The sequence below is a fragment of the Anser anser genome (assembly GCF_964211835.1).
Source record: "Anser anser genome assembly, chromosome: 1".
In the NCBI taxonomy this organism is placed as follows: Eukaryota; Metazoa; Chordata; class Aves; order Anseriformes; family Anatidae; genus Anser; species Anser anser.
The window spans coordinates 201,708,916-201,734,505 of record NC_139720.1 but is presented as its reverse complement, the minus strand read 5'-3'; the positions used below and the strand labels follow the sequence as shown (position 1 = coordinate 201,734,505).

Sequence of the window (25,590 nt, the reverse complement as noted above, 5' to 3'; positions counted from 1 at the left end):
AATACGGACTCCTACTTTTTGGGTCGTTGAGCAGTTAATGGAGCATGCAGATGGTTTAATATTTATTTTGCTAATTTTCACTTTTCTCTCAAAAAAGTTGATAGCAGAAGATCTGGACAGTCCTTCCAATGGCCAGATTCATTTTTCCATAGTGAGTGGTGATCGAGACAATGAATTTTCGGTTGATCCTGGCTTGGGACTCGTGAAAGTTAAAAAGAAATTGGATAGAGAAAGGGTAAGACACGTGGGATTTCTTAACTTACAATGACTTACAGATGTGTATTGATTTCAACTCTGCTGCTAGCCAGTTGTGAAGAAGCTGCTTTTCATTCTGCAGCAATCAGCTTAAGATGCTCCAGCAGGTCTTCTTGCACTTCTTCCCACCCAAGCCCTATCCCCAATTGTATCTGCGAGCCAACTGCCCTGGAAGTGTTCCCATCCTGCACCAACACAACCGCTGAAGCCAGGTTGGGGAAAAAAAGCCACCCTGGATTTTTCCTGTAGTGCCACCGGCAGCTGTTGCTGTGTTAATGAGCTGCCTCCTCTCTCCTGCACGTGCATGCAGCGGTGTATGCAACGGACTGATTAGAGCGAGCTGCAGATTGTGGCACCAAGCACAGAGCCGAGACCTCAGACATTAATTAGCGCTCTGCAAAACATCTCACTGGGGAGGTGATGTTATGGAGTAGCCAGGCTGCACCGAAAGTGAAAGAGTGCTTCATTAAACGGCTTCTGCAGCTTTGTTTGCTCACCAGATTATTCATTCGGGGTGATTTATCACCATTTTGCCATAGCTAGCAATTAGCAGCTTTTAGGAAAAGAAAATAAATAAATAAATGAATACAGTTGCCTGTGCTACTAGCAGGGCAGGAGAGTGCTACGTGACTTCAGAAGTCTCACAACACATGAAGAAATGCATGCCTCCTTCCCCCTAGCCATGTGTCTGGGGAAGCTGATTGCTATCCCCAGAATATGGGCTCAGCTGGAAGAGCTCTCTGCTGGAAGCAGAGCTACTGCGTAAAACAGAGGCAAATATCTTTTCTGTGTTATCACAAAGGCAGGATTAAATTGCCAGTGGCTGGTGGCAGGACGACTATACTGCAGACCGTCGAGGATACGGAAGTAATAATGGCTGTGCTTGTTGAATATTTGCTATTAGGTAGTTTTCTTATATGGCACAGGCTTAATTTCTTAGCATGATTGTGTTTGGTTTCTGCACTTGGCATAGCTACGAGATATATGCATATAAGTGTGCATTCAGACACACACTTTCACCCTCACCAATCTGTGCGTGTTTAAGGCCAACTCTCAGATCTGCATTCTTCTAAGTTTCCCTCAGTTAAAGTGAGCTGTAATATTGTCTTTTCCTTTGCTTCCTTGGCACATTTCCTAGACACAAGTGTCTCTGACCTCGTCAGGGGAAATGATACATGATGCCCCATCTGCTGTAGATCCCCAAAGGCAGTGCTGACTCCCAGGTTTTAGCAGTTTAAGGAAACTCATTTCCAGAGCTCTAATCATGTACAAACCATGGCTGTTGCCATTTGCCTTTCTGGGATATGTGGAAATGAAAACAAACTTGCACAAAATTTGGAAAAGATCCCACAAAGGTGTCAATCCTGACTAGCAGTAAAAATTAAAGCTTGAAAGGGAAGAAAATTATTAATGCTCTGCCTCAGTTTCTTGACCTTCCATAGTTATGGGTTTTTCCTTCTGACTCTGCCACTACACACCCAGCAAATTGCACCCTTCCTCTTCCTTATAAACTACCTAAAAAACATTCCCTTTTTACTATTTTGGTCGTACAGCCCAGAAGATCCTCCTTGTTTCATACATTTAGTCTGTCCTCTTCCCTCCTACCCAAACGGCTTTGACCTTTGTGTCCTTTTGGATTTCCTCCCACCCTAAAAAAATTCCTTTGACTTTTCTTTGTTGCCCTGTATGGGGCCATGTTTTTCCCCTCCCCAGACCCGCGCCAAGAGGCTGGAGTGGGTGTTTTATCTGGCACGCAGGTCATCCTTTGTTCTCCACCCCTCTGAAGGCTTCACAGGCAGACGTGTCGGCAGCTCTCCCTGGGGAGCATGGAGCACTACACGAAGATGGTCCTAAGACAGGAGGCTGACATAAGGATGCAGTTCATAAAATCCAACTGTCATCCATAAACTGTGCATAGATCTCTTCCAAATCGTCATACACGCTCACACCTCACGCACGTGCACATCCGTATGTAGAGGGCCCATGGCTGATGCAGCCTGTGGGATGCACTGAACAGCCCACGCTATGCTGAGTTGTTTGTGGCTGTTGCAAACAAGCAGGCTCAAAAATGCCCTTATCTTCTACTGAATGGTGGATAAGAGCCTGTTGCTACACAGGATGTGTTGTCCCTGGTGATTCCAAATGTTTTTCAGTGTGTGTAAGCCAACTGTCTGTGAACTTTTGTTGGATCTCCATCACCATGTCAGAAACACTGTGTCAAATTGAGGCTTCCTTTAATAAGTAACATATATTATCCTGGAAACCACCCATAAAATAAATAGAATCAGGTCACATATCCCAGCTGACATCTAGGCTGAGTTTGGATATTATTCGTCATTTGTTTTTTTGTCTGTCCCTTTGTTTCAGGAATGCATCATCTAGCAAAGTTATTTTAATACAGTGAAGCTGTGTTAGGTTTATTGATAGCCTTATAAAATAGAGGTTGGGACACAGTCTGGCAATAAACAGGCTAATGTTATACAAAGGGCAGGGAAGGTAATGAGGCCAGACATCTTTCCTTAGAATATGGTAGGTGGTGCACTGGATGTAAAGAACATGAGTTAAAATTTAGGACCGCTTTCATGATGATTTAATATTTTCACCTTTTTGCAGATATCTGGTTATTCGTTAGTTATTCAGGCAAGAGACAGTGGCACCCCTCCTTTGTCTTCCTCTGTGACGGTCAACGTGGATATTTCTGATGTGAACGATAACAGCCCTGTATTTACTCCAGCTAACTATACAGCTGTAATTCAAGTAAGTTCATCCTGCACATCAAAACCTTCTCTGACTTTTAAAATGCAAAAGCATTTGGTTTCAGTTAAGCAGCTTTTGATGATTTATCTGCCAAAGATGTATCAAATGATCTTATTTAAAGGAAAGTATAAACACGTCTTTCTTGACTCTTTGGTAAGTTTCTGTTTGCCGAGACTCCTTAACCTCAGCATCTGTCGCACATTTTACTGTTCATCCCTGTTGCACCAGGATATGTACTCTGGCCTCCAAAATTCTGAGCTGGGATGAGTTTGCACTTCTCTGCGCCTTGCTCAGGGTATGAGCTGTAGTGGTTAGTCGGGCCTGATCAGACAGGGTATGATCGCTCCCCAGCAATGCAGTGGGTGCCTCCATCTCTGATACTGGTCCACAGGGTGCAGCAGTGCGAAATAAATGCGACGGTGAAATGGCATCTTGGCCAAAGCATTTACTTGTATATTCTTGATAGCGAAATGTGGTGTTTTATCATTGTGATGAGACGCATCATTTTAATCCTTTTCTTTATATGCTGTGTGTATGTGTAAAGGAAAATAAACCTGTGGGCACAAGCATTTTGCAGCTAGTAGTGACGGACAAAGACTCTTTTCACAATGGCCCCCCTTTTACCTTCACCATCCTCACTGGCAATGAAGAGGAGGAGTTTACGCTGGACCCTCATGGCGTCTTGAGATCTGCAGTCATCTTCAAGCACATGGTTGCAACCGAATATGTGCTCTGTGTGCAGGTATGCCTTGATTTTTTGTGTCTGCACAGAAGAAAAGACAGCCCTCATAGTGGCAGGTCGTGTGTACGTTGCCTGTAAGGGTTGGTTTTAATTGACTTTATTCTGTAAGTAAATACCATGCATTCCAGTTTACGTGTACACAATATAGTATATTTCCTTTGATGTCCTTAAACCCAATTTTGTATAAATATAAATAGGTAGCCGGCCACCTTTCCAATTTTCTCCGCATGAAATGGATTTTCTGAGCAGCAGCTGTTATGATTTAAGATTTTCATCCTTTTTTTTTTCTGTAGCTACGAGAGGAAAATAAGCTAAAAAGCATTATATACATATAAATACACCACAGAACGAGTGACAGCAAAATATTGTTCTAGGAGGGAAAATCACTTCTGCTTTTAAGTCGTAAATTTAATCACAAATTTTTGGAAGCCTACCAAGAATTCATGAAATCACATTTCGAAGGTCAGCTTAGCTTTTAAAGAATGTAAAAAGAAGACATATAACAGTCAAGCTCAAACGTAGCTCTAGAGTCATTGTTGAGGAACTTTGTAACCAGGGTAATTTTGTTTACCAAAAACTATAAATCCAAGAGTAATTGGACCATGTTTTTCAGGTTTACCAGAGAAAATGTAATAGGATTCAGTAAATATGCAAGTCTAGGGAATGAACTGCACCTTTTCATTGAAATGGGACACGGTCATATCATCTAAGTCTGAAAATGCAGTTTTCCTCAGCTTGCTGTACTGGAGTTAATTTCTCTAAATAGAGCATAACTGCTCCTTTATGAGTACTTTTAATACTGTTTGTAGCAGTAACAACCTCAGCTAGGTACAATCCAAAAAATGTAAGCTCTGTTGCTAATTAACAGTTCATATGAAAGTAATGTTTTACAGGTTTGCAATTTAATATTCTTGCAACCCATTTTTTGAGCCTTGTAGGAAATATATATATATGTGTGTGTGTATATATATATATCTTTCATTCTTACCATGTCCTCATCCTAAAATATCCTCCTTTCAGGACAATTCACTAGCCAAAGTTCCAGTATAGCCAAAATTGGGCATGTAAATTACATTTAAGCAGCATCCTCAGCTGTATAGATCCAAGTATGTCATATAAATGAAATATTAGCTAGACCACAATCACTGAGATGCACCAAAATATTCAGAAAACCACGCAGTTGGATTGTGGAGGCCCAGTTCCTCCCAGTGCTATTTTCTTTAGGGATTTCTGCAGTGAAATCATATTTTATAGTTTTCTGTTGTGTATAGAACATAGAAATCTTTCTTTCCATTTCTATGTGCCAGATTGCTGCTTCCCCCTTTCCACCATCAGATTCCTCCTCTGTGTTATGTTTATTAAAAAGTAATGTTGAAACTAAAAGTGGAATGGAGATAATTTCTGCATGTATTCATGTCTGTATGTGTATGTGCACATCCACATAAAATCTTTTCTAAAATTCTCCATCAAGCATGGTTAGGAAGCATGATTTTTAGTGTCTCTGAGTTACTAATCCTTTCTTGGTAATGTCCATATTAGTACTGCCATCCTGCCTTTTTTTTTTCTTTTTGTCTGTAAATTTTCCTCTCCATGTCCAAATACAAAGTTATTTCAATATGTGCTACGTCTGTGCCCAGTGATGTTTCAGCCGTCTGTTCTCCTCTGAAGCAAATGAATGTGTGGAGTGGTTTATCTTAATACTGACTTCAATGAAGCATTTTTCTTTGTGCAGAAAAGGACACCGATTCAAGCTTGAGCACCTTTCTGTCAAGATGGCCTTGGGTTTTTTGTCATATTTGCTCTTTTACTCCCTATAAAAAAGTGCAAATGATGCTATCATATGTGCTCTGGGTCATGGAGTTGTCTGTCCAAGTGTAGTGCTTCTCTCATATTTTATCGTTAGGAGCAGCACAAGCACCCTATTTCACTTTTGGAGGATGATAAATTTTATTTATTTCAAGCACGGTTTTTGATTGCTTCAGGGAAAGTCACAGAGAGTGCTTGAGAAAAACTCTGAACTCCCGTGTATCCACATAAGCTAAGCAAAGTCTGAAACGCTATGGAGCACACCAAGCAGCACAGAAACTGCTGCTGGTATTTCACTGGGCTGCAATGTCGTTTCCAGAGTAGAAGTGAGTCCAAACTCCATTTGCTGCAGAATATACCATATTCAAATAGCTCTGTTGTGAAGGGGGCAAGTGATAGCTGTGGGATCCTGGGAACATTTCAGTTTGAGTAATGAGACATAGTGCTGACACATTTCTCTCTGCAATCCACTTAGATAAGATATCTGTGCTTCCCTAAAGAGTTTGTAAGTTCCACTGCTAGAAATGGCTGAGACATTTCTTTACATATGTATTTTGCAAATGTGTTTGGGAAGTTCTTTTGAGAGGTCTTCAGAATTACTGATGCTGTGGAAATAAATATAGCAAAAAGTTATGGTTGTCAGCTGCGTTATATGTGTGTTATATTTTGTTGGCTTATTTTTATTTTTTTTAATTATATTAGGCAAAGGACTCTGGGAAGCCTCAGCAGGTTTCCCACACCTATGTTCAGGTGAGGGTTATTGAAGAGAGTATTCACAAACCGACGGCCATTCCACTGGAGATTTTCATTGTCACCATAGAAGATGATTTTCCAGGCGGAGTCATTGGAAAAATTCACGCCACAGATCAGGACGTGTATGATGTCCTCACTTACACACTGAAATCAGAGCAGAAAAGTTTGTTCAAGGTTAACAGCCATGATGGGAAGATCATTGCCCTCGGAGGGCTCGATAATGGCAAGTATGTCCTGAATGTCTCTGTCAGTGATGGCCGGTTCCAGGTACCCATTGACGTTGTGGTCCACGTCGAGCAGTTGCTTCAAGAAATGCTGCAGAACACCGTCACCATTCGCTTTGAGAATGTTTCCCCGGAAGACTTTGTGGGCCTTCACATGCATGGGTTCCGGCGTACCTTGCGAAACGCAGTGCTCTCCCAAAAACAGGACAGCCTGCACATCATCAGTATTCAGCCGGTGGCAGGCAACAATCAGCTTGACATGCTGTTTGCAGTTCAGATGCACAACGGTGGTTTCTATAAGCCTGCCTATTTGATTCAGAAGCTTACCAATGCAAGGAGACACTTGGAAAATGTGATTCGTATTTCTGCTATCTTGGAAAAGAATTGCTCTGGACTGGATTGTCAGGAACAACACTGTGAGCAAAGTCTATCTATTGATTCACATTCCCTGATGACCTATAGCACAGCACGAATTAGTTTTGTGTGCCCCCGCTTTTACAGGAATGTGCGCTGCATGTGCAATGGTGAGTACCGCTCCCTCGTCCCCTCCCATCTTTACACATTATGCGATAGGATTGTTTTTATTCCTCTGATGCAGATTAGAAGGGGCATTTCAATTCAGCCCGTTAAAGCACGACTGGCTGATGTATTGTGGGAATTGATTTCTCAGGCTCAGGAAGAATTGTTCGTGTTTACTGATGTAAATGGAAGTTGATGAACTTTGGCCTTTTATGACAAAGACTGCTTTCCTGGAGGCTCCATAATCAGAGCCATCAACAAACTTCCAGGGGAGGGGAAGGAAGGGGAGAGGAAGGGATAAGAGAGGGAGTGATGTGGTTTCCCACTCAGTCTCCACCAACACCAGAATAAAGCTGTCATGTAGTCATAGTAGGATAGCCTGGTCTGCAGTGGTGCACCAGGAATGCCCAAGGAAAAGGACCCACGGTCTAAGCAATACAGCTGGAAAGACCTTTTCCAGTTCATTTTTGCAGAGAGGAGCAGAAACCAATGAAATAATTTACTGAGTAACTGAGAGCAAGCACCATTCCTGACCTTTAATGCTACAGTAGGTGACAGGGTGGTGTTTTTTTTTCTGGGTTTCAGTCTGTTCCACATTTAGGCAGCGATTTTGCATGGGTATATATGACAAATAGACTCGAGAGCCAATCTTCCTTGTGATTCTGTACTTGGAGTACAACACCTCAGGCAGTTGTAATAATAGTTCTGTTTCTTTTGTTTGCCAAGCTATTTGCTCCTCATTCCACTTCATTTAAGAGCAGAGAAAAAAGCTGCTGTAAAATCAATACATCTAAGTCTCCCTCATCTTAAGCACACATGCAGACACACACACACACACAATTGTACAAGAATTCAGTAGCTGTGTCTCTCAATAGCCAGCCTTTGTCTCTGCAGCAGTCAGCAGGACTTCATGTCATACCATCGACTTCAGTGGGAATGAAAATAGGCCTTAATGCATAAAACTTAACCAGAAATCATTGTGTCCTGCAGCACATGAATAGTAATGCCTTAGGAGTTCAGCTCTGTAAAAATATCAGAATTCTCTATCTGCGGTGTTTTCATGTAGTCAAGAGCAGACTGTTTGGTCAATTTTTAAGTAATAGCGTTATAGGTTCTGAACAGATACATCTATTATAACAATACTTGGCTTTTTGTTACACATGAAAGGCTCTGAAATAAAAAGGGATTTTCACAGGTTTGAAAGGGACAATGCTGCAATATCCTCCAGCTGAGTCCTGGAGCCAATGCAGGAGCATTGTCTGCAAAACACTTTTATATTCTCTAAGTCATAGCTTTGTCTCATTTATGTACCAAGAAATCACAAATCCTCATCTCCGTAGGGATGGTGATAGCCCTCACTGTGACAGAAATTGTTTTTCTGGCAGCCAAGATTTTCACTGTGTATAACTTCATTTCACTACTTATTAAAGTCAGTAATGATGTATATTCCTTTCAGAAGCTAATAGTGAGTGGATGTGCCTCATAATCTATTAGTTTAGGTCCAAAAAAAGGGCTTTACAATACAGAACAGTTCTGATCCAGCAGCTCTCCCCTTCCTCCTCTCTGCTCAGCAAGTTTGCACTGGAAACACAAAAAATCAGCTAGGACAGTGATTTCTAATTTTTTCTGTCATGTACCAATCAATCCTCAAAAAGTTCAGGGAGTGTATGGATAGGACAAGGGGGAATGGCTTTAAACTACAAGAGGGTAGGTTTAGATTAGATATAAAGAGGAAATTCTTTACTGTGAGGGTGATGAGGCCCTGGCACAGGCTGCCCAGAGAAGCTGTGGATGCCCCATCCCTGAGGGTGTTCAAGTCAGGCTGGACGGGGCTTTGGGCAACCTGGTGTGGTGGGAGGTGTCCCTGCACATGGCAGGGGGGTCAGAACTAAGATGATCTTTAAGGTCCCTTCCAACCGAAACCATCCTGTGGATCTAAGTATTGCAGGCTGCCAAAATTACCGTCTGTGGTCCATAGCCTTTGGACCGTCTATCATGGCTGTGAAGGCTGCTGTTGAGAACAGTTGGTGCAGATATTTCCTTGTCCAGCTGGGAAGCTGGATGGGTCCCACAGCTCTTATTCAAGCTGCTAGGTGCAGATTTCCCATGTTGATCCAGAATCCTTAGCGTGGGCTTGTACATCTCAAGTCCACCATCCAAACTGTAACAGAAATTCGTCCAGAGCCGCTGATTTAAATATATAGGTCACCAGATAGGTGATCTATAGGTGCCTATTACTTGTGCAGAAATAAGAGACCTTGTTAGGAATTAAAAAAACTCATGCTTTGCCCTTCTCCACATTACTTAATGTGTCATCCTCTTCTAATGCTTTTAATTAAAGGAGCCACAAGAAATGTCTTGCTGTTTAGGTAAATACACAGATACATCACTTTGTTTAGTCCCTTAGGAGGTTAACAGGCTTCTGAGGATATATTAATTAGAGAACTTGAGTATGGCGCTACTCTCACGAATACTAAGGTCTAGGCTCAGTAAGAGTTAGAAAAATCCAAATACTTCCTTTGATCAGAAAAATCCAAATATTTCCTTTGATCCTTTGTACATGGACATAAATGCAGCAAACCAGAAAAAAAGAGCACAGAATAGCAGAATAAATCTATCATACCTCCTTTTACAAGACAGCATTAGCAAGATACTATCAATATAATAAAAGCATTATATTTCCTTTGTTACTAGGATAGTTTAATGACCCAGTCCAGTAAATATTAATAGCTTGAAATATGACAAGCCCATTAAAATATCGCATATGTTTTCAGTGGTCTGATTCAATTATGACCCAGAAAGCTTGAGTTTGAGCTAATTCACTCGTTCTTGAAATATGTATCATACTTGGAGTGTTTTTCCCACTGGCAGATGTCACAGATATGCACAATTTATGCATGCCAGCTGTGCATAACTTACCTAGATTACCTTTGTGAGCAAACAGAGTTATCTAACATTAAAATGCAGGGAGACTGTAAAGCAGGCAATGTGTGAACTTCTAAGGATCAGGAGCTCAGTTCTAGAAGAATAAGTTCGAAAGTTCAGCTGTATCAATCAAAGCTTTTAAAATCAATAAAATTGAACGATTTTTTTTTTCCAGTAACAGGCTGTCTCCTTAGATTTCTGGCTCTTCTGCTTGTGTTTATATGAAAAATACAGTAACAAACTGGGGTTTGTTTCAGTGGGGCTACAGGGGCTATGCAATTGCCAATCATGTGACATAAGGCATGCAAACATTTGTCAGTGCTTGTGGGAAATAAAGATAGGACAACCAGAATAAATATATATAATAAATAGTTCTCATGACATTCTCATTTTTCAGAAGCAGAAATCTATTTCACTTTTTCTGTTTGTTTTTTTTTTTTTTTTCATGTGGCAAAGTAATTCTTTTGTGTTAAGACAAATATGCAGGAAGGAAGCAGGTTTTGTTGGGTCTACTTTGCTATAGTGGATGGCTCCGTGTTATAACCTTACAAAAGTGAGGTTCCATTAATATGGGAGAAGGCTTGATTGAAATTATCTTGACAAATGTGGGTATATATCTACATGTGAGCTGGTCACTCCAGGCCTCATTTCCAGACAGTGGAAAGAATGAGGTATTTTTAATGATGTGATACATCTCTCCCTGGATGTCTAAAATCAGTCAGATGAATCATGCCCTAAAGTTAGATGAGATGAATTCCATTTCAAGTGTTTAATATGGTTCTGGCTTAATAGTTTGAAAGAATTTTTCTAATAGACCCAGAAGTGTTTAGTGAAAGTGCAGACACTCACATCTATGTTATTTAATCAAGAGAATAGCAGTCTTGGACCACTCATGAAACCAGGCAATTCAAACTTTTATGAAGCCACTTCTAGCATCTTGTGAATGTTCTCACAAAAGGAAATCATAGACTGTGATGCATTATAAGATCTGTTATTTATCTAGGACCTAATCTTAAATGGTGGTTTGTTCCTCAGTTCCTCAGAGCACACACCGCCTCTTAAAGAGTCCTGAATGTTTTGCAGTATTGGGCATAAGGAACCCAAATTCTTGTCTGTACAACTCCAGTCCTAATACCAGGATCCTGAACAACATATGCTCTTCCCATTTCCAGGAAGCTAACACATACTAATGCCTCTTGACGTGTCCTGGCAAGAGAGCCAGGAAAAGTAAAGAAAAAGATGTCCTGTCTGTGCTTGGGAACAAAGAACTGCATTTGAAAGATTTGATTAATTTGGTTACAGTCCTTTTAACATTACACTTATGTAAGTGGAGATGTTTCTCCCTGAGAATATTCCCTATTTTAAGACCTATGCTGATAATGCAGGATCTCCTATGAAACCCAGGAGAGCTGAAGCATGAGGTGGGGACCTGAGTGTAGAATCAGGAAGAGTGGAAATCGTTGTCTATCACCTAGGTCTTAAGGGAAGCTGTTACCAAGTAGTGGATGGAGTAGGCCAAACTGCCATTCTTCTAAAACTGGAAGAGAAACTGAATCATTGGGACATACTGTGCATTAGGACATACTTAGGACATACTGTGAGTGTTTTCTGGGGGCTCTCAAGCTAACTGAAACCCATGCTTGGCCTGTGCAGAACCAAGTTTGTGGTATATGCATTTATATGTGTACTGTAATCATTGCTTACAATACCTGGTCACTGTGCTCCAAAAATAAAAGCAAATTGAAGCTAAACAAGCATAGTCTTCTTCAACAGAAGCTAACCAAGTCAACCCAAGTATCATGGGTTGACTGTCTTCCCTCTTCACTTGTGGTAGTTTCACACCACAGCAGCAAAACTCCAACGCTACTTTCTCACTCCCCCTCCTCAAAGGAACAAGAGGAGAAAATATGATGATAAAAAAAGCTCGTGGCTTGGGAAAAGGACAGGGAGATCACTCACCAGTTGCCATCGCAAGTGAAACATACTCAGCTTAGGGAGATTAATATAATCTATTGCCTGTTGCTAACAAGCTAGATCAGTGAGAAATAAAAGCAAACTAAAAACACCTTCCCTCCATCCACCTTCTTCCACCTCCTCCCCCCGAGCAGCGCAGGGGAACGGGGAATGGGGGCTGCGACCAGTCCCTGACGCTTCGTCTCTGCCGCTCCTTCACGGTCCCTCTCTGCCCCTGCTCCCCGTGGGGTCCCTCCCACGGGATGCCGTCCTTCCCGAACTGAGCCTGGGGGGCTGCCCACAGGCTGCAGCTCTTCCAGAACTGCTCCCACACGGCTCCGTACCACGGGGTCCATCCCCCAGGAGCAAACTGCTCCAGCACGGGTCCCCCACGGGCGGCAGCTCCCCCCAGACCCCCTGCTCCTGCGTGGGCTCCTCTCCACGGGCTGCAGCTCCGGCCCGGGGCCTGCTCCTGCGGGGGCTCTCCATGGGCCGCAGCCTCCTCCAGGCCACATCCACCTGCTCCACCGGGGGCTCCTCCACGGGCTGCAGCGTGGAGATCTGCTCCGTGTGGGACCCGTGGGCTGCAGGGGGACAGCCTGCTCCACCAGGGGCCTCTCCACGGGCCGCAGGGGAACTTGTGCTGCGTGCCTGGAGCACCTCCTGCCCTCCTGCTGCACCGACCTTGGGGGCTGCAGGGATGGTTCTCACTCCTCACTCTCCCAGCTGCTGTAGCACAACAGTTTATTTTTTTTCTTTCCTTCAATCTGTTCTCCCAGAGGTCCAATGAGCATTGCTCATGGCTCGGCTCTGGCCAGCAGCGGATCCCTTTGGAGCCGTCTGGAGCTGGCTCTGATCTGAGCTGGGGCAGCTGCTGGGCTCTTCTCACAGAGGCCACCTCTGCAGCTCCTTGCTATCAAACCCTTGCCGTGTAAGCCCAACGCATTCCACCACCTGCCTCTGTGAGAAACATATTTAAGTTGTCATTAAAACAGACATTCATAAACATTCATCACATAAACTTCACTTATATCAACAACAAAAAAAATTCCCCACACCAAATCAACATAACATCATCACAACAGCAACAAAGGTGGACAGTTTATACAGTCTTTGTCCCTCCCCCACATTACAACACGAGTTCTCTACAGTTATTGCACTCTCCAACCATGTCCAGTCCGTGTTTTGTCCATTACCTCTAACAGTTATCACCCTTATCTCAAATTCCTCAAGCCCAAGGTTGGGCCACCTCTGCAACCTGCCCCTGCTACCAAAACATTGCCACATAAACCCAACACATCACTAAAATAATCATTAGATTGTTTTAAAAGTAGCAGATGGGAACTTCCCTTTATTTGCCTTCTGGGACTGACCTTCAGAGTCACCTTTCCAGCTTTTTTTCTGCAAATGAGAGAAATAGGCTAATACTGAATATATATATATATTCCAAGAGATTCAGGAGAGTGGGCTTATAAAAACACACCAAGTACCTCAAGGCTCAAGTTAACATTGATGAAGCACTCAATTTAAAAAATATGTTTACATTCCTGGAAGTGATCCTTCTTTCGGTGTACAGTAATTAAATAAATGTCTCATTTTGATATGTTTTCTTCCTCAGTATACCAGTAGGGAGACTGTAATATTTTTAGTTTGATTCAGAGAATTAAACTGAAGATGAACTGTCAGAATCAGATGGGCCTATTCCACCTTCCCTGCCATGCTCTGGTTGACACTATCCCTTATGTCTCTGGGATATCCTGTAGAGAACAGCTCTATTAATACTAATGTGAGTTTCAAGAGAATACCATGGGTTTTCTGGACTTGCGTACAGAAAAAAAAAAAAAAAAAAAAAAAAAGAGATCAATTCAAATCCATATTTCTTGAATCTCTATTGAATGGTAAATAGACTGTTCTTTGGAGTGGAAATGCAACATTAGAATAATTTTATTTAAACTCAGGCTGTAAATCTTTGATGTGGACAAAGCACCCTTGAACGTTTTCACAATTTTGCTTCACACAGTTGTGAAATCAGCCTGAAAATGCACGTTAGCTAGGGCAAAGCAATAATACAGATTTGTAACTTATGTACTTATAACCATACAGACAGGCACAAAGCATTTATTCTCCCAAGTCTGAATATTTTAAAACTTTTGTGACAGCTATGAAATCCTGCTGCAGGAGGATGAATAAAAAGTTGATTTTCTTGTAGCTTAGCAGAAGAACTATTCTTGGCCTGCCAGGATAAGCAGTTCTTTAGTGTATCTGCAGTTATACTAAACACATTAGATCCTTTCCATATATTTTTTGACTGTGGAAAGATGACTCCCAAGTACAAATCAGAGCTTGAATCAGCTAAAAAACTGGCAGAGATGGTTAACAAAGTAACCTATTGCTTTATTGCTTCATGTCAAAGATGCAGTCATAGGTTAGGGGTTGTGAAAATTTGTGGAGCCATATTCCAGAATCTCTGTGTCCCTTTCTTCTCCACACCAACAAGCTGTGGGGCCTTTGTCCAAATGACTTATCTGTCAGCTATGAAGAAGTTCATTTGAATTACAGCTTCACATAAGGTTTAAGTGTGTTCAGGGAAGAGAGAATCTATGCACACAGCAGAGTTCTGTGTATTTGTCACATAAGAATAAATTAAATTAGCCTACGGAGCCAAGTAGAACATACAAGCCAGCATACAGATATTTAACCACCCAATATAATTTCAGAAGTAATTGTTACTTGTTATTGAATTCCAGAGAACTGGTTAAAAAATAAGCAATAAACATATTCTTGGTTAAATTCTGTAGAACTTATATTTGAATAGAATATAATTCTGCAATGCAGAAACTAACATTTGTTTCTTGATAGTATGAGACTTAAAGTGTGACTGTATATTGCAGCTGTTATTCCTGCTAATGTTACTTACTAAACTGATTAATAAAGATTGCCATGCATCATTTTCTAACAGTGCTACAGGCAGTACTGTAAATCGTTTACTGCATAGACCTCTCAAACAAATGTTTGACAAAGGAGGGGAAGATGTTAAAGATTAAATTGACTGTGCTGTACATCAAGCAAGACATTTACAGTCCTTGCCATATCTGTAGTCAGCCCATGTCCACTTTGAAACCTGCAGCGGTAATTTTTCTTTTTCCAGAAAATACTTACAGTACCAGGTAATTTCAGCTGTGCTTGGTATGAGCTCTGCTTGGCTTGTACTAAAGTGTGAGAGCAATAAGATTCTTTCTTTCATTGCTTTAGGGATTTATTCTATGACAGGTTGATTTATTCCTTTATAAATTGTAAATAAAATACATGTGCTCAAAAAATAAAGTAGTATTTGAATATGACTAAGGTTCTACAATAACCAAGAACTGCCAATATTCAGAAAGTGATGGGTAGGAAGGTGCTGGCTTTTTATCATTAATATCATCACCTGTACCTATTACTCGAGGTAAATGAATTTGATAGGCAAAAAAAAAAAAAAAAAGAGAAGCCAGTCCATTCCCAGTAACTGGCTCTCTCTCAGTTCAAGCCCTGGCTGTAAATCAATAGAAGCAAGGACGGGAATGCCTTTTCCTGCAGTTGAAAGTGTGTAACTTCATAGCAGTTGCACACAGACATCCAGAGGTAGAAGCTGACCCTGCATGTACTAAATTCTTTATTACAACCAGCAAAAGGCTAACTGTTGAGAAATTCATGTAATCCTGAGAATTCATAAATTGAGCATGAACAGTTGTATTGTGTTTTGCATACTGTCGGTAGTGCTTGCAAAAATTTTAAGATTAGAGCAATTGAAACATATATTTAGACACTTTGAAAAAGTTAGATAGAAGTTCTATCCAAGAAGTTTGACATTGGCAGGCTTTAAAGTAAGCCCCTGAGATACTCAGCATGTTACACGTTAAAAATTTAGGAGGCTTCAAAGAACCATAATGAAATTGTGTCACATGATAGTATTCTAAGTGAATTTAAAAAACAGTATTCATCTGTCTCTTCATATTACTTCTATTTTGAAGTTAGTAATAGTTTTGAATTCACCTTTTCTTGAGCAAAATTATATTCCATACTACTAAAAACATATAAGGAAAGAGCTGACAGCAGCATTCAAACCAATTCTATCCAACTTACACTCTCCCCAAAATATAAAAGAGCATGAATATTTTGCCCAATTTGTAGTCATGAATTGCAACTAACTATTTAAAATGGTTTCTTTCCTCACTTAGGCAATATCAGGAAATACAGTCACTGTATTTTTTATTTTCAAAATTTCTTTGCATTTTTAGTGTCCAAGGCAAGTAATCCTCTTTTGCTGTTAGTGTGTGTGTGTGTGTTTGTTTATTTGTTGTTTTGTTTTGGTTTTTTTTTGGCCTGGACATACGGAGTTTCGTGTGCAACAGAAGTTCTGTAGTCACAACCACAAGAAAGGAGGATAGGCTTTTGACAGCCTGGGCAAGGTGTGCAATAGGATGTGAGGTCTCGGAAAAGCCAGGAGGAACATGAGGACAGAGCAGATCTGCCTGTGCCTTGTGCTCAGCCTGCGCGTGTGCCCTGTGCAGTACAAAGATGAAGAGTTCAGCTGTCATTCCATAGCCAGGGAATTGGTTTTTTATTTTGTCTCCCAGGGAACTCTACTTCTCTAAATTTGCTTCACGTGGGCATGCTTGGGCAAAAGGATTGTGTAACTTGAAGTTGTTTGTTTTCTGGTAGCCCTAAATTCCCTGTACAAGAGGCTTTGTGAATAAATGACTGGCCTGAGCATCACAACACCACTGTATATCCAGTCACTGCTAAAAATAGCCAATTTTCATACTATTTTGTCATAGGTTTTAGTGCATCCTTTGAAAAATCATAACAGTATTTTGCTAAGTACTTGTCTGCAGGGCATCTCTTCCTGAAATATTTTTTTATTATTATTATTATTGTTAAGCCGTGCTTGGCTTGTACTGAAGAGCAAGATCAATAATTGTCTTTCTTTTATTAGTTCTGTATTGCTAAAGATCATGTTTTACACTGTGTCCTTGACAGTATTTTAACTTATTGCAGGAGGACTGTGCCCAGGGTCTAACGATCCCTGTCTGGAGAAGCCGTGTCCAGGGGACATGCAGTGTGTGGGGTATGAAGCTAACCGGAGACCATTCATCTGTCAATGCCCACCTGGAAAGCTTGGCGAATGCTCAGGTGCACGTCACAGCGGTAAAGGGGGATATACTTGAACAAAAAAGGGCTGTTGTTCTCATTTTGTAGGTAGAGGTGCCACTCAGGTCAACAGAAGATCTACTGTTTAACACTTCTCAGCACTGGCACCTGTTCTATCTGTTCATAAGCCCTGGAAAACAATTGGCTTTATAGCTACGGGACTGTATGAAGGCCATGATCAAGTTTCTGTTGGGAAATTCCTACTGACTGGGTTGAATCCCAGATCATTAAAACAGGCTGCTGAGTAAACAGGACTTTTCCTAGAGACTGTTATGCTAGATGCTTTCCTGCCATGGGCAAAGCTCTATAATAAACTCCTGCTTGCAATTTAGATCACCAAAATTACAGTCTTTACTAATGAAAACACTACAGCATCCCAAAAAGAAACTTCCAGGACATTTGTTAGTTCTCTGCAGCTATGTTGTTCCCTTGGATACAAAGAGAGTGGTAGGGAGCCCATGAAGTGGAGCTTTCCATTTACTTCAGTCAGTCCAAGGCTGCGTGATGTTTTCTTGAAAAAAGCGCAGCAGATACTGAGTTTTTTCACAGTGGTCCTGGGCAGTGGTTGCAGGGAATTAACTGTACAGGTTTGGCTGCCATCTGCCCACATCTGACTTTATACCCATAACTCAACTCCCTGATGTACAAGCATGGTTGTCTTTAACTCTCTCTTTCACTAGTGAGGAGAGAGAGGTGTGACCAGCGGTAGATAACCTTAAAAATGCTGAACACTTGGAGAAAACCCTCTTTTTTTTTATAAGTGTGGAGAAATAGACCTTTCCCCCATCCACTGAAAAATAATTTCCTGAAAAATTACCATATATATTTGTAGTAGGTGCAAGCTTTTATTCCCATCAAGGTTGGGTCTTATTTACAAGTTTCATCCTAAACTAATTCTCATTTGCTGTAATAAATTAGCTTGACAGTTAAGGAATTATTTCATGTGTCACTAAAAGAACATGTGTGTTTTCAAAATGGTTATTTCAGGCCACACTTCCCTTAGCTTTGCTGGGAATAGTTACATTAAATACCGTGTTTCTGAAAATAGCAAGAAAGAGGAATTCAAGTTGGCTCTACGTCTGCGAACTCTGCAAAGCAATGGGATTATAATGTACACCAGAGCGAATCCCTGTATAATTCTGAAGGTAATTAAAATAACTTATCTTTTCTGCAGTTCTTTTTCTTGATTATATGTTTTCTGTTGGCTCTTGATTTGGGGAATGTTGCTCTCATTTCAGCTGTAGATTTAGAAGATGAAGTCTGATCTGTTTGTTGCTAACAGGGAAAAAACAGCAATTTCGACAATGGCAGCAACAACAACAATCAAAAAAGCAGCTTGTTAGTGGTACTTTACTTGGAAAATGCTCTATTGGGTGCTGTTCATTATGAGAATATTATATGTGTCTGCATGCAGGAGCCAATCTGCACAAGATGTAAGATTTGGCCATTTATATGACCATATAGTCAAAACAATGCATGCTGAAATAGCTGCTCTTCCCCTGTGTCCATGACTGTGGTTAGAGAATATGCCATTTCTGTTGTCGAGTTAATTCCAGAAACTGACTGCTTAGAACATGTCTCCTACTGAATATGTAGATTTTTACCTTCTGTGAATTAAAATTATTTGTCAGAGAGGCATGAGGTAGCTGGAGATTGATAGCTGATCAGTATTTAATTAATAAGCTCTCCATGCATTTTCATTCTTTGTTGAGTTGGTTTTTTTTTGAATGGCAAATATCTGCTGGATGGAAAGGGAAGGATGGGCTCATCCAAGAGCCTGTGTGTGTAGTATTTCTGCTAGAGCCTCTAGAGTACAAAACGAAGATGCTGACTTTCGTAACTCAGCCATGTCCTGTAATTCAGCAGTGGAAGAGATGGCACAGAGCCTTTTGTGTCTGTATTTACAATCTTCAGATCACTTTCGGCTGAATGCTTAGGTAAGGTTAAAATTGCTAGATGAGTTATTATTAATGGGCAACAAATGATTTTATAGCTGTTGGACTGAAATATTTCATCAGCAGGAGTATTGTCTTTCATTCTCTGGGAACTCTCAGCAGTGCTGAGATTTGTATGAGACAATTAAGGTCTGCTTTGAGACATGTAGAAAGGCACTGTTTGAACCTTTTAATATACTTTTTGTTAATAAAAAAAAAAAGCTGAAAGGTTGAAGATCTTTTTTGAAGCCTTCAGTGTGGTTGCTCTTAGTATATATCAGTAAGGAATGTTGCAATTTAGTTTTGAAAAATGCTTAGAAAAAAAACAAATGGCCCTGGCGAAAGGTGCCACTTGAAAATGGTAGTAGATGATACAGAAGCAGACTGAAATGGTGTTAGAATGTTTATAGGAGAATTTATTTTTTTAGAGTTTAGTGTATAAAACTGTAGTGATTAGGGAGTCCAACAGGTCAGGACGATGGTGTTTTAAATCATGCCTGTGATAACATTTCATTTCAAATATTACAAAAGAGTGGAATCTGCAGTGCAAGTATACCATCTACTTTTCCACATAATTATTTTAAGTGAGTAGATTATTACAATTTTTGTTATCATTGTTATTATTCCTAGTTTTATGGAAGGCATGGATGGAAGTAAAAAGCACTAACCCTTGCTTTGGTGATAGGAAAAGGTATTTTCACAGGGAAATCCAATCTGTACTGCAGTTCAGCAGGGCTTTGGTCAGGGAAGTAACCCCTGAGCCCCAGGTATCCCACCTAGGCTTTAGGAGACAGCATGCCCAGAATCACAGTTGCTCCAGTTAAGCCAGCCACTTAAGCCTACTCAGGAACCAGACATGCCATGAAGCTCATTTGACAGTATTCTGGGAATAGACCTAGCTGCAGTGATTAAATCCTGCCATTGCTCCTTCATTCGCCTGCTACTTCTGTCCCTACGACTTGGGTAGTGCTTCTGCTGCAAAGTGGGAGATGTGTTGATGCTAATGGACTGAGCTCAGGCTGCTCTCCTTCTGGAGAAGTTCGATAATCTTTGGGTTGTAGGTAATTGAATGGAAACCTCCGGTTGAAGCTGGACAATTTTGCAGCCAAAAGTGAAAAATTCATGATGTTACATAAGAATAAGTAAGAGAGCCCCTCGTGGCAGTGGTCTGGGTTGGGTTCTTAGTTCTGGGTTAGGAATTTAGTGGTTTTGGCCATGGTTTCCAACAATCACTTAATCATTTTGCTTTGAAAGGTACTGAGAAGAAAAAATGATAATTGAAGGAGCAGTGACAAGAGCAGTGGGTATTCTGCTCATGTCTCAGAGGCCAATCTCAGGGTCATGCTTTTTTTTTTTTTTTTTTTTTTCTTCCTAGCTGCAAGGAAGGGTTTCCAGATCTGAATCCATCTCATGACACTTAATACAGATCTTTGGACCCCTCACGTGTCTGATGGGCGAGGTCCAGGGTCATGTACACAGTGCTAAGATGCAAGGGTGCCACTATCTCCAATGGATCAGGCAGGGAATGACACAGGGAATTCCCCTCCTAGAGTCTAACAGCTTGCTTTTCATCTTTTAGGTAGGGCAGAATTTACTGTTGAAGTAAGTCCTTTTCCCAGATCTGTCCCTTGGATTCTCTAAGCACAAGGTTTAAAGGAAAGAAAAGCATTACATTTGGTGTGGTTTTGGAGATGTGGTATTACTTAAAAGGTCAGGAATTCCTAATTTTGTTCGTGAAGCTCGTTTAGCAGAGGAGCATCAGACTAAGGTCTCACAAAGGTGCTTTATGGTAGACAAGTGGCATTCTGCTCAAGGGATGTAGCCATAGCAGGACTCTTCAAGGATAGCAACTGACTCATGAACTGCACTTTGGGGATCCCTTACTCCCATGTCTTCAGGTAAGTTACCCTTAGACTTTCCAAGCTTATATGTTTTCATTTGTAATCCAGAGGTTAAGCTTTCTTTTTTTTTTTTTTTTTCCTTTTAACCAAGTACGTATGTTGTGAGATAGGGAGGCTCTCAGAAACGAGGCCATTGAGTAGATTAATTAGAGGTCTATAAATGTGAAGTTGTTATCATTTGAGCATTGCTTTCAATTAAATTAAACATGAGGAGAAGCTTTCCAAATAGAGGATAAAGGATGGGATCCTGTGCTCTTTTGAGCACCCTGGCACCACTCCAGCAAAGCACTTAATCACTTGCTTAACTTCCTGTATTTGAAGGCAATTGGAACTGCTCACGTAACTTAATTTTAAGCATGTACTTAAGTATGTTGCTGGTTTAGCACCAGAAGGCCCAGCACCAACACTAAACCCCAAACGAAGGTAGAGTTGGAGGAAGTTTAGACCCACCACATAGTACAAACCCATGGGAGGACAAGCAGAACACAACATCACCGTTGGGGCGTATAGTGGCATTGATTTTTCTCAAGCAAGTCTCCCCCATTGCAGTCTATTTAAAAATTAATGCTGCAGTATGGTTTTCACTGTTTAAATGACCAGCTTAATTTTGCAAATGCGTACATTTATGATAACTTTAGTGATGGAAATATTTCATAATCATAGCACAGTGTCCTTGGATGAATAATCAATTCCATGGAGCAAACTGCCCGTCTACTACTTTGCTGAAAGCCTACCAGCTACACTGTGTTGATACAATATAATAAGGGTGTTATTTATTCAGCTGTTTCAAATAAAGCAGCTCATCCATCGATTTTGAGAGGTTGGCCATTTTTTCATTGTGCGCTCCTGCTTTTAAGACAATTGGAGCAAAATGAGATGCAGGTCGATGGCCTTTTTTTTCCTTTGGAGGATTTCATATGCTGAAAACAGTATCACCATTTCCTTTTTCCTATATAGCATCTATCTGGGAAAAATAAAAGTTAACAATTTAAAGCGTAATGAGGCCATTCCAGAAGAAAATTCCACAGTTTATTTCATGTTTTTAAAGGAATATAGTGGAGATTTGATTTGATTTCTAGAACTCAAAGGATTAAAAATAGGTAAAGGAAGAGTTTCTCCTCATTCCAGAAATATAGCTGTTAAATGGTAAAAGGCAAGCATATGGTCTCCTGTCCAGGCAGTTAATGTGAAACTTTTCATGGTTTAGTTAAGTGTGTATTATACATTTTAATGCATTACTGCTGCATGGCTTCTGCTGGATAAGACTGAAGCTTGGATATGATCCCAGCTATGGCTGGAGTTGAAACAAGTAATATTTTAATTAAATATACCGTTTTACACAAACGAACCCGAAATGTAATTCAGCTAACGAAATATTTCCCCTGATAGATTAGTAGGCAGCATGCTGTATCCATGGTGTGTGACTGCAGATGGACTGTGTGAGCCTAAGGTGGTCTCAGAAGAACCATTTGATCATTTTATTACCTATGTTGATACACAAATATGAATGTTAGCCAAACATCTTAGCCAGGCTAATATTCTAATATAATTTACAGTATGTGCTTGGCTCCATTTTGCTCATTGAATGAAACCATTGAAATGTAACAGATTGCATCACCTTTTGGAGCCGTCTCCGTTCTTTGTACTTCTCTGCCCACTTTGTATGTGAGGAACTTTGTGTCTATAAAAGCATACATGTTTAAGTGTGCATTTACTTCACTGTCCTAATGAGTGCAATGAGAGGCAGTGTAACTGAGCCCAGAAAGCTTTGAGAGGTGGGCAGCTGGAAGCTTGGTGGGAATTGCCTGCCCCTGTGGTTGAAGCAGCATCTCCCAACTTTCATCTGGGTGCAGAGGGTCTCTGCATTACCAAGGCATTGCAGGGTTTGCAGCTCTCTGCTGTAAGACGGAATAACTCAAGCTTTCTGCTGTGTTTTTTACATAGCTGGAGAAAAAAAGCAAAGTGTCACACGTTCAGTCCTGAGCTGAGTCTGGTGCTATGAATTGTCAGTCAGACTAGTCATCCCTCTGAGGTTATTGTCTGGATAACTGCTGAGCCCTGGCACAAACATTGGTCTTTTATTGGATTTTCATACTATTTGTTTGCATGCACCTCATTTGGTCAGAAGTTTACTTAAAGTTCAGCTGTTCGTGGTATCAAAGTCAAGGCTGTAAGCTAAGATTCTCCTTTGAGGATGAAACAGTGCCCCTGACGTTACATCAGTTATGAGGAATCACAGGAATTAACTGCTGAATCGAAGTTCTGCAGCTGAATTCTCAGTGCTTAGGGGAGGAGATGTCTTTCTGCCCTTTTGCAGTAGACCCTTCTCCTCCCTGCCCTGCCAGCCTAGCTGCTAAGTATGCAGGACAGGAGCCCTCTGGTGTTCCTCAATCCTGTTAGAGGCTCGGGGCCAGCAGGGAACAAATAATTCCTCCCTGCCCCACTACAGCAAGGCCTGTGACCATCCATTTAATGAAAGTATTTTTATGGTCCCAGTGCTAGGGGATTCTGCGCATGTCAGAGTCTTTAATGTATTTATCCATAAAGCACCGGTGTGAGGTAGGGAAATGATGTTACCCTTGTTTTACCGATGGAGACCTGAAACTGATGACTTGCTTGAGATCCCAGAGGAAGAGTGTAGCAGAGTGTGGATTCCCATGCATATCTATCATACCTTAGGCTAGTACTGCAAGTTGGACCATCCTTCCCATCTTTCACTCTAGCCTAAGGTGGGGGTCGCTAGTGCCTTTTTAATAAAAGGAAGGAAGCACAGCATTTCAGATAATATACATTTATCGTGTATGTCAGATCATCTGCTGGCAAAAAGAAATAAAAATGGATGAGAAAGATGTATAAAACATATTTTAATGGTGAATCTTATACTTCATCGTTTCCCATATATAAATGCTGCAATATTTATCCCAGGTGCTCATACGTGGTGTTGTATTTATAAAGATAATTGGAAAAGCATGTTCTGTGAATAAGGGCAATAGATATGCAGGCAGTAGGTCCTTCAGGGTATAAGTAGTCTTAGGGGAGGTATATGTATGTCATATACAATCAGTAGTACAGTTTCCATAGGAAAAAATTCTTTAGAATAAGAAGAAAGTTAACTGCTATTCAACGATGGCCATTTTTCAAAGTGTAATATGTTGGCATGTATTTTTCCGCGCGATTTGTATTCCTGTTGAGACAGACCATGCTTTCTGAGCAGCACCTTCAAGGTTTGTGGACTATTTTGTTGCACAGAGCAAAATAAAGCTATTGCTCCATCTCTGGAGGAAATAATCTCTGGGCATCTTGTTTACCGAGATTCCTCCTGAGCAGATGCATTAATAGGCCTAATTTCAATCTGCAGAAATAGTTTATAGCCGAGTTTTGAGTCCTTTGAGAAAAGACTTTTTAATGAAAAATGGTCCAGACTTACTTTTCTGTGCATCCGTTAGCCTTTTTTTGATTGAGCTGTAGGAGTACCAAGCAACATCCATCCCTCAAACATGTGTTACAATCACAGACCTCATTTCTTCTCAGTTTCATTACATGCTACAGGTCAAGGACTTCAATATAACCAGTTGCCCATAGCAGGGCCTAATTCTCGTTCTTCTGGCTCCTTCAACATGCGATTCATCCCTCAAGCTATGCAGAATACTTTAGGTAGTGGGCATTTGTGTGGAGCTCACCGTGTGCTTAGTGTCTGCATCTGCCCTGTCCAAGCAATTGCAGACCAGTGGAGCAGTGTGGTGTGGTGGCACCCCACCTGGACCACGTAGCTTGGCTTGAGGTGCACCCTGGTTCAAATTCAACTTGTCATGAGGCTGAGATCTGGAAAGCAGAGACACGAAGTCCAGAGATCATCAGAAGTCAACATTTTACCCATAGGTTTTTTCTCCGAGTAGTTTTGTGAACCTCCGAGGGCCGTAAAGTGCTGACAATAACAATGATATGATTATCGAGGGGGAACTTTTGCTTTAATGTCTGATATAGACTCAAGTTTAGTGAAGACATCAGGCTGGAGCACTGGCAAGTGGCAAACAGTACTGAGACTGTAATCTGAGGAGTATTTCTTTGCCTAGAGTAAAATGTATGGTCTCAAGTGGTTTGGCCTATGAGCCATTGACAGCTGTGGCACCTCCACTTTGCTAGAGGAGAGCAATAGCATTGTGTTACTGGTAAAGTGGTGCACAGCACAGTTTGTGCTGCAGGAAAGGCTGCAAAAGGACACAGCACCTGAACTTTTCAGGGGGATAAATAGTGGGACAGATCTGTCTTGAGATGGGGTTTGCAGGAATAAATACATCTTAGATTACGGCATAAAGGTAAAATAATTGCAAGAATTTTCAGATAGCTTGAATCCAATTAATATGTCATAAGACAGTTCTTGATGAATTTTACTTTTAGACCCTCCCTATCGGGGGGGGGGGGGGGGGAAGGGCTGTATTATTTTACAGTTAATGCATGGGCAGATTAAATGGGAAGCACATCTACGTCCCATTCCCCTCCAGCACTCCAGCTTGCCCATTGCCTAGCACTCATTAGCCACATTCCCTTTATAGCCACCCTCCTGGATGAGGGGCATAAGTGAGAAATCATAGACTCATAAAATAGAATCATAGAATAATAGAACAGTTTGG

At 41.0% G+C, this 25,590-nt stretch overlaps 1 protein-coding gene across 22 annotated transcripts in view; it reads left to right on the top strand.

Moving 5' to 3' along the window:
- Positions 1-25,590, top strand: part of FAT3 (FAT atypical cadherin 3) — a 419,605-nt gene that overhangs the window by 365,021 nt on the left and 28,994 nt on the right. For all 22 annotated transcript variants that reach the window (XM_083840085.1, XM_083840082.1, XM_083840081.1 and 19 more), the window contains 6 exons: positions 98-235; positions 2,869-3,012; positions 3,557-3,754; positions 6,263-7,061; positions 16,972-17,106; positions 18,112-18,269. In XM_083840085.1, the coding sequence (XP_083696211.1) occupies positions 98-235; positions 2,869-3,012; positions 3,557-3,754; positions 6,263-7,061; positions 16,972-17,106; positions 18,112-18,269 (1,572 nt within the window). The remainder of the gene's footprint in view (positions 1-97; positions 236-2,868; positions 3,013-3,556; positions 3,755-6,262; positions 7,062-16,971; positions 17,107-18,111; positions 18,270-25,590) is intronic.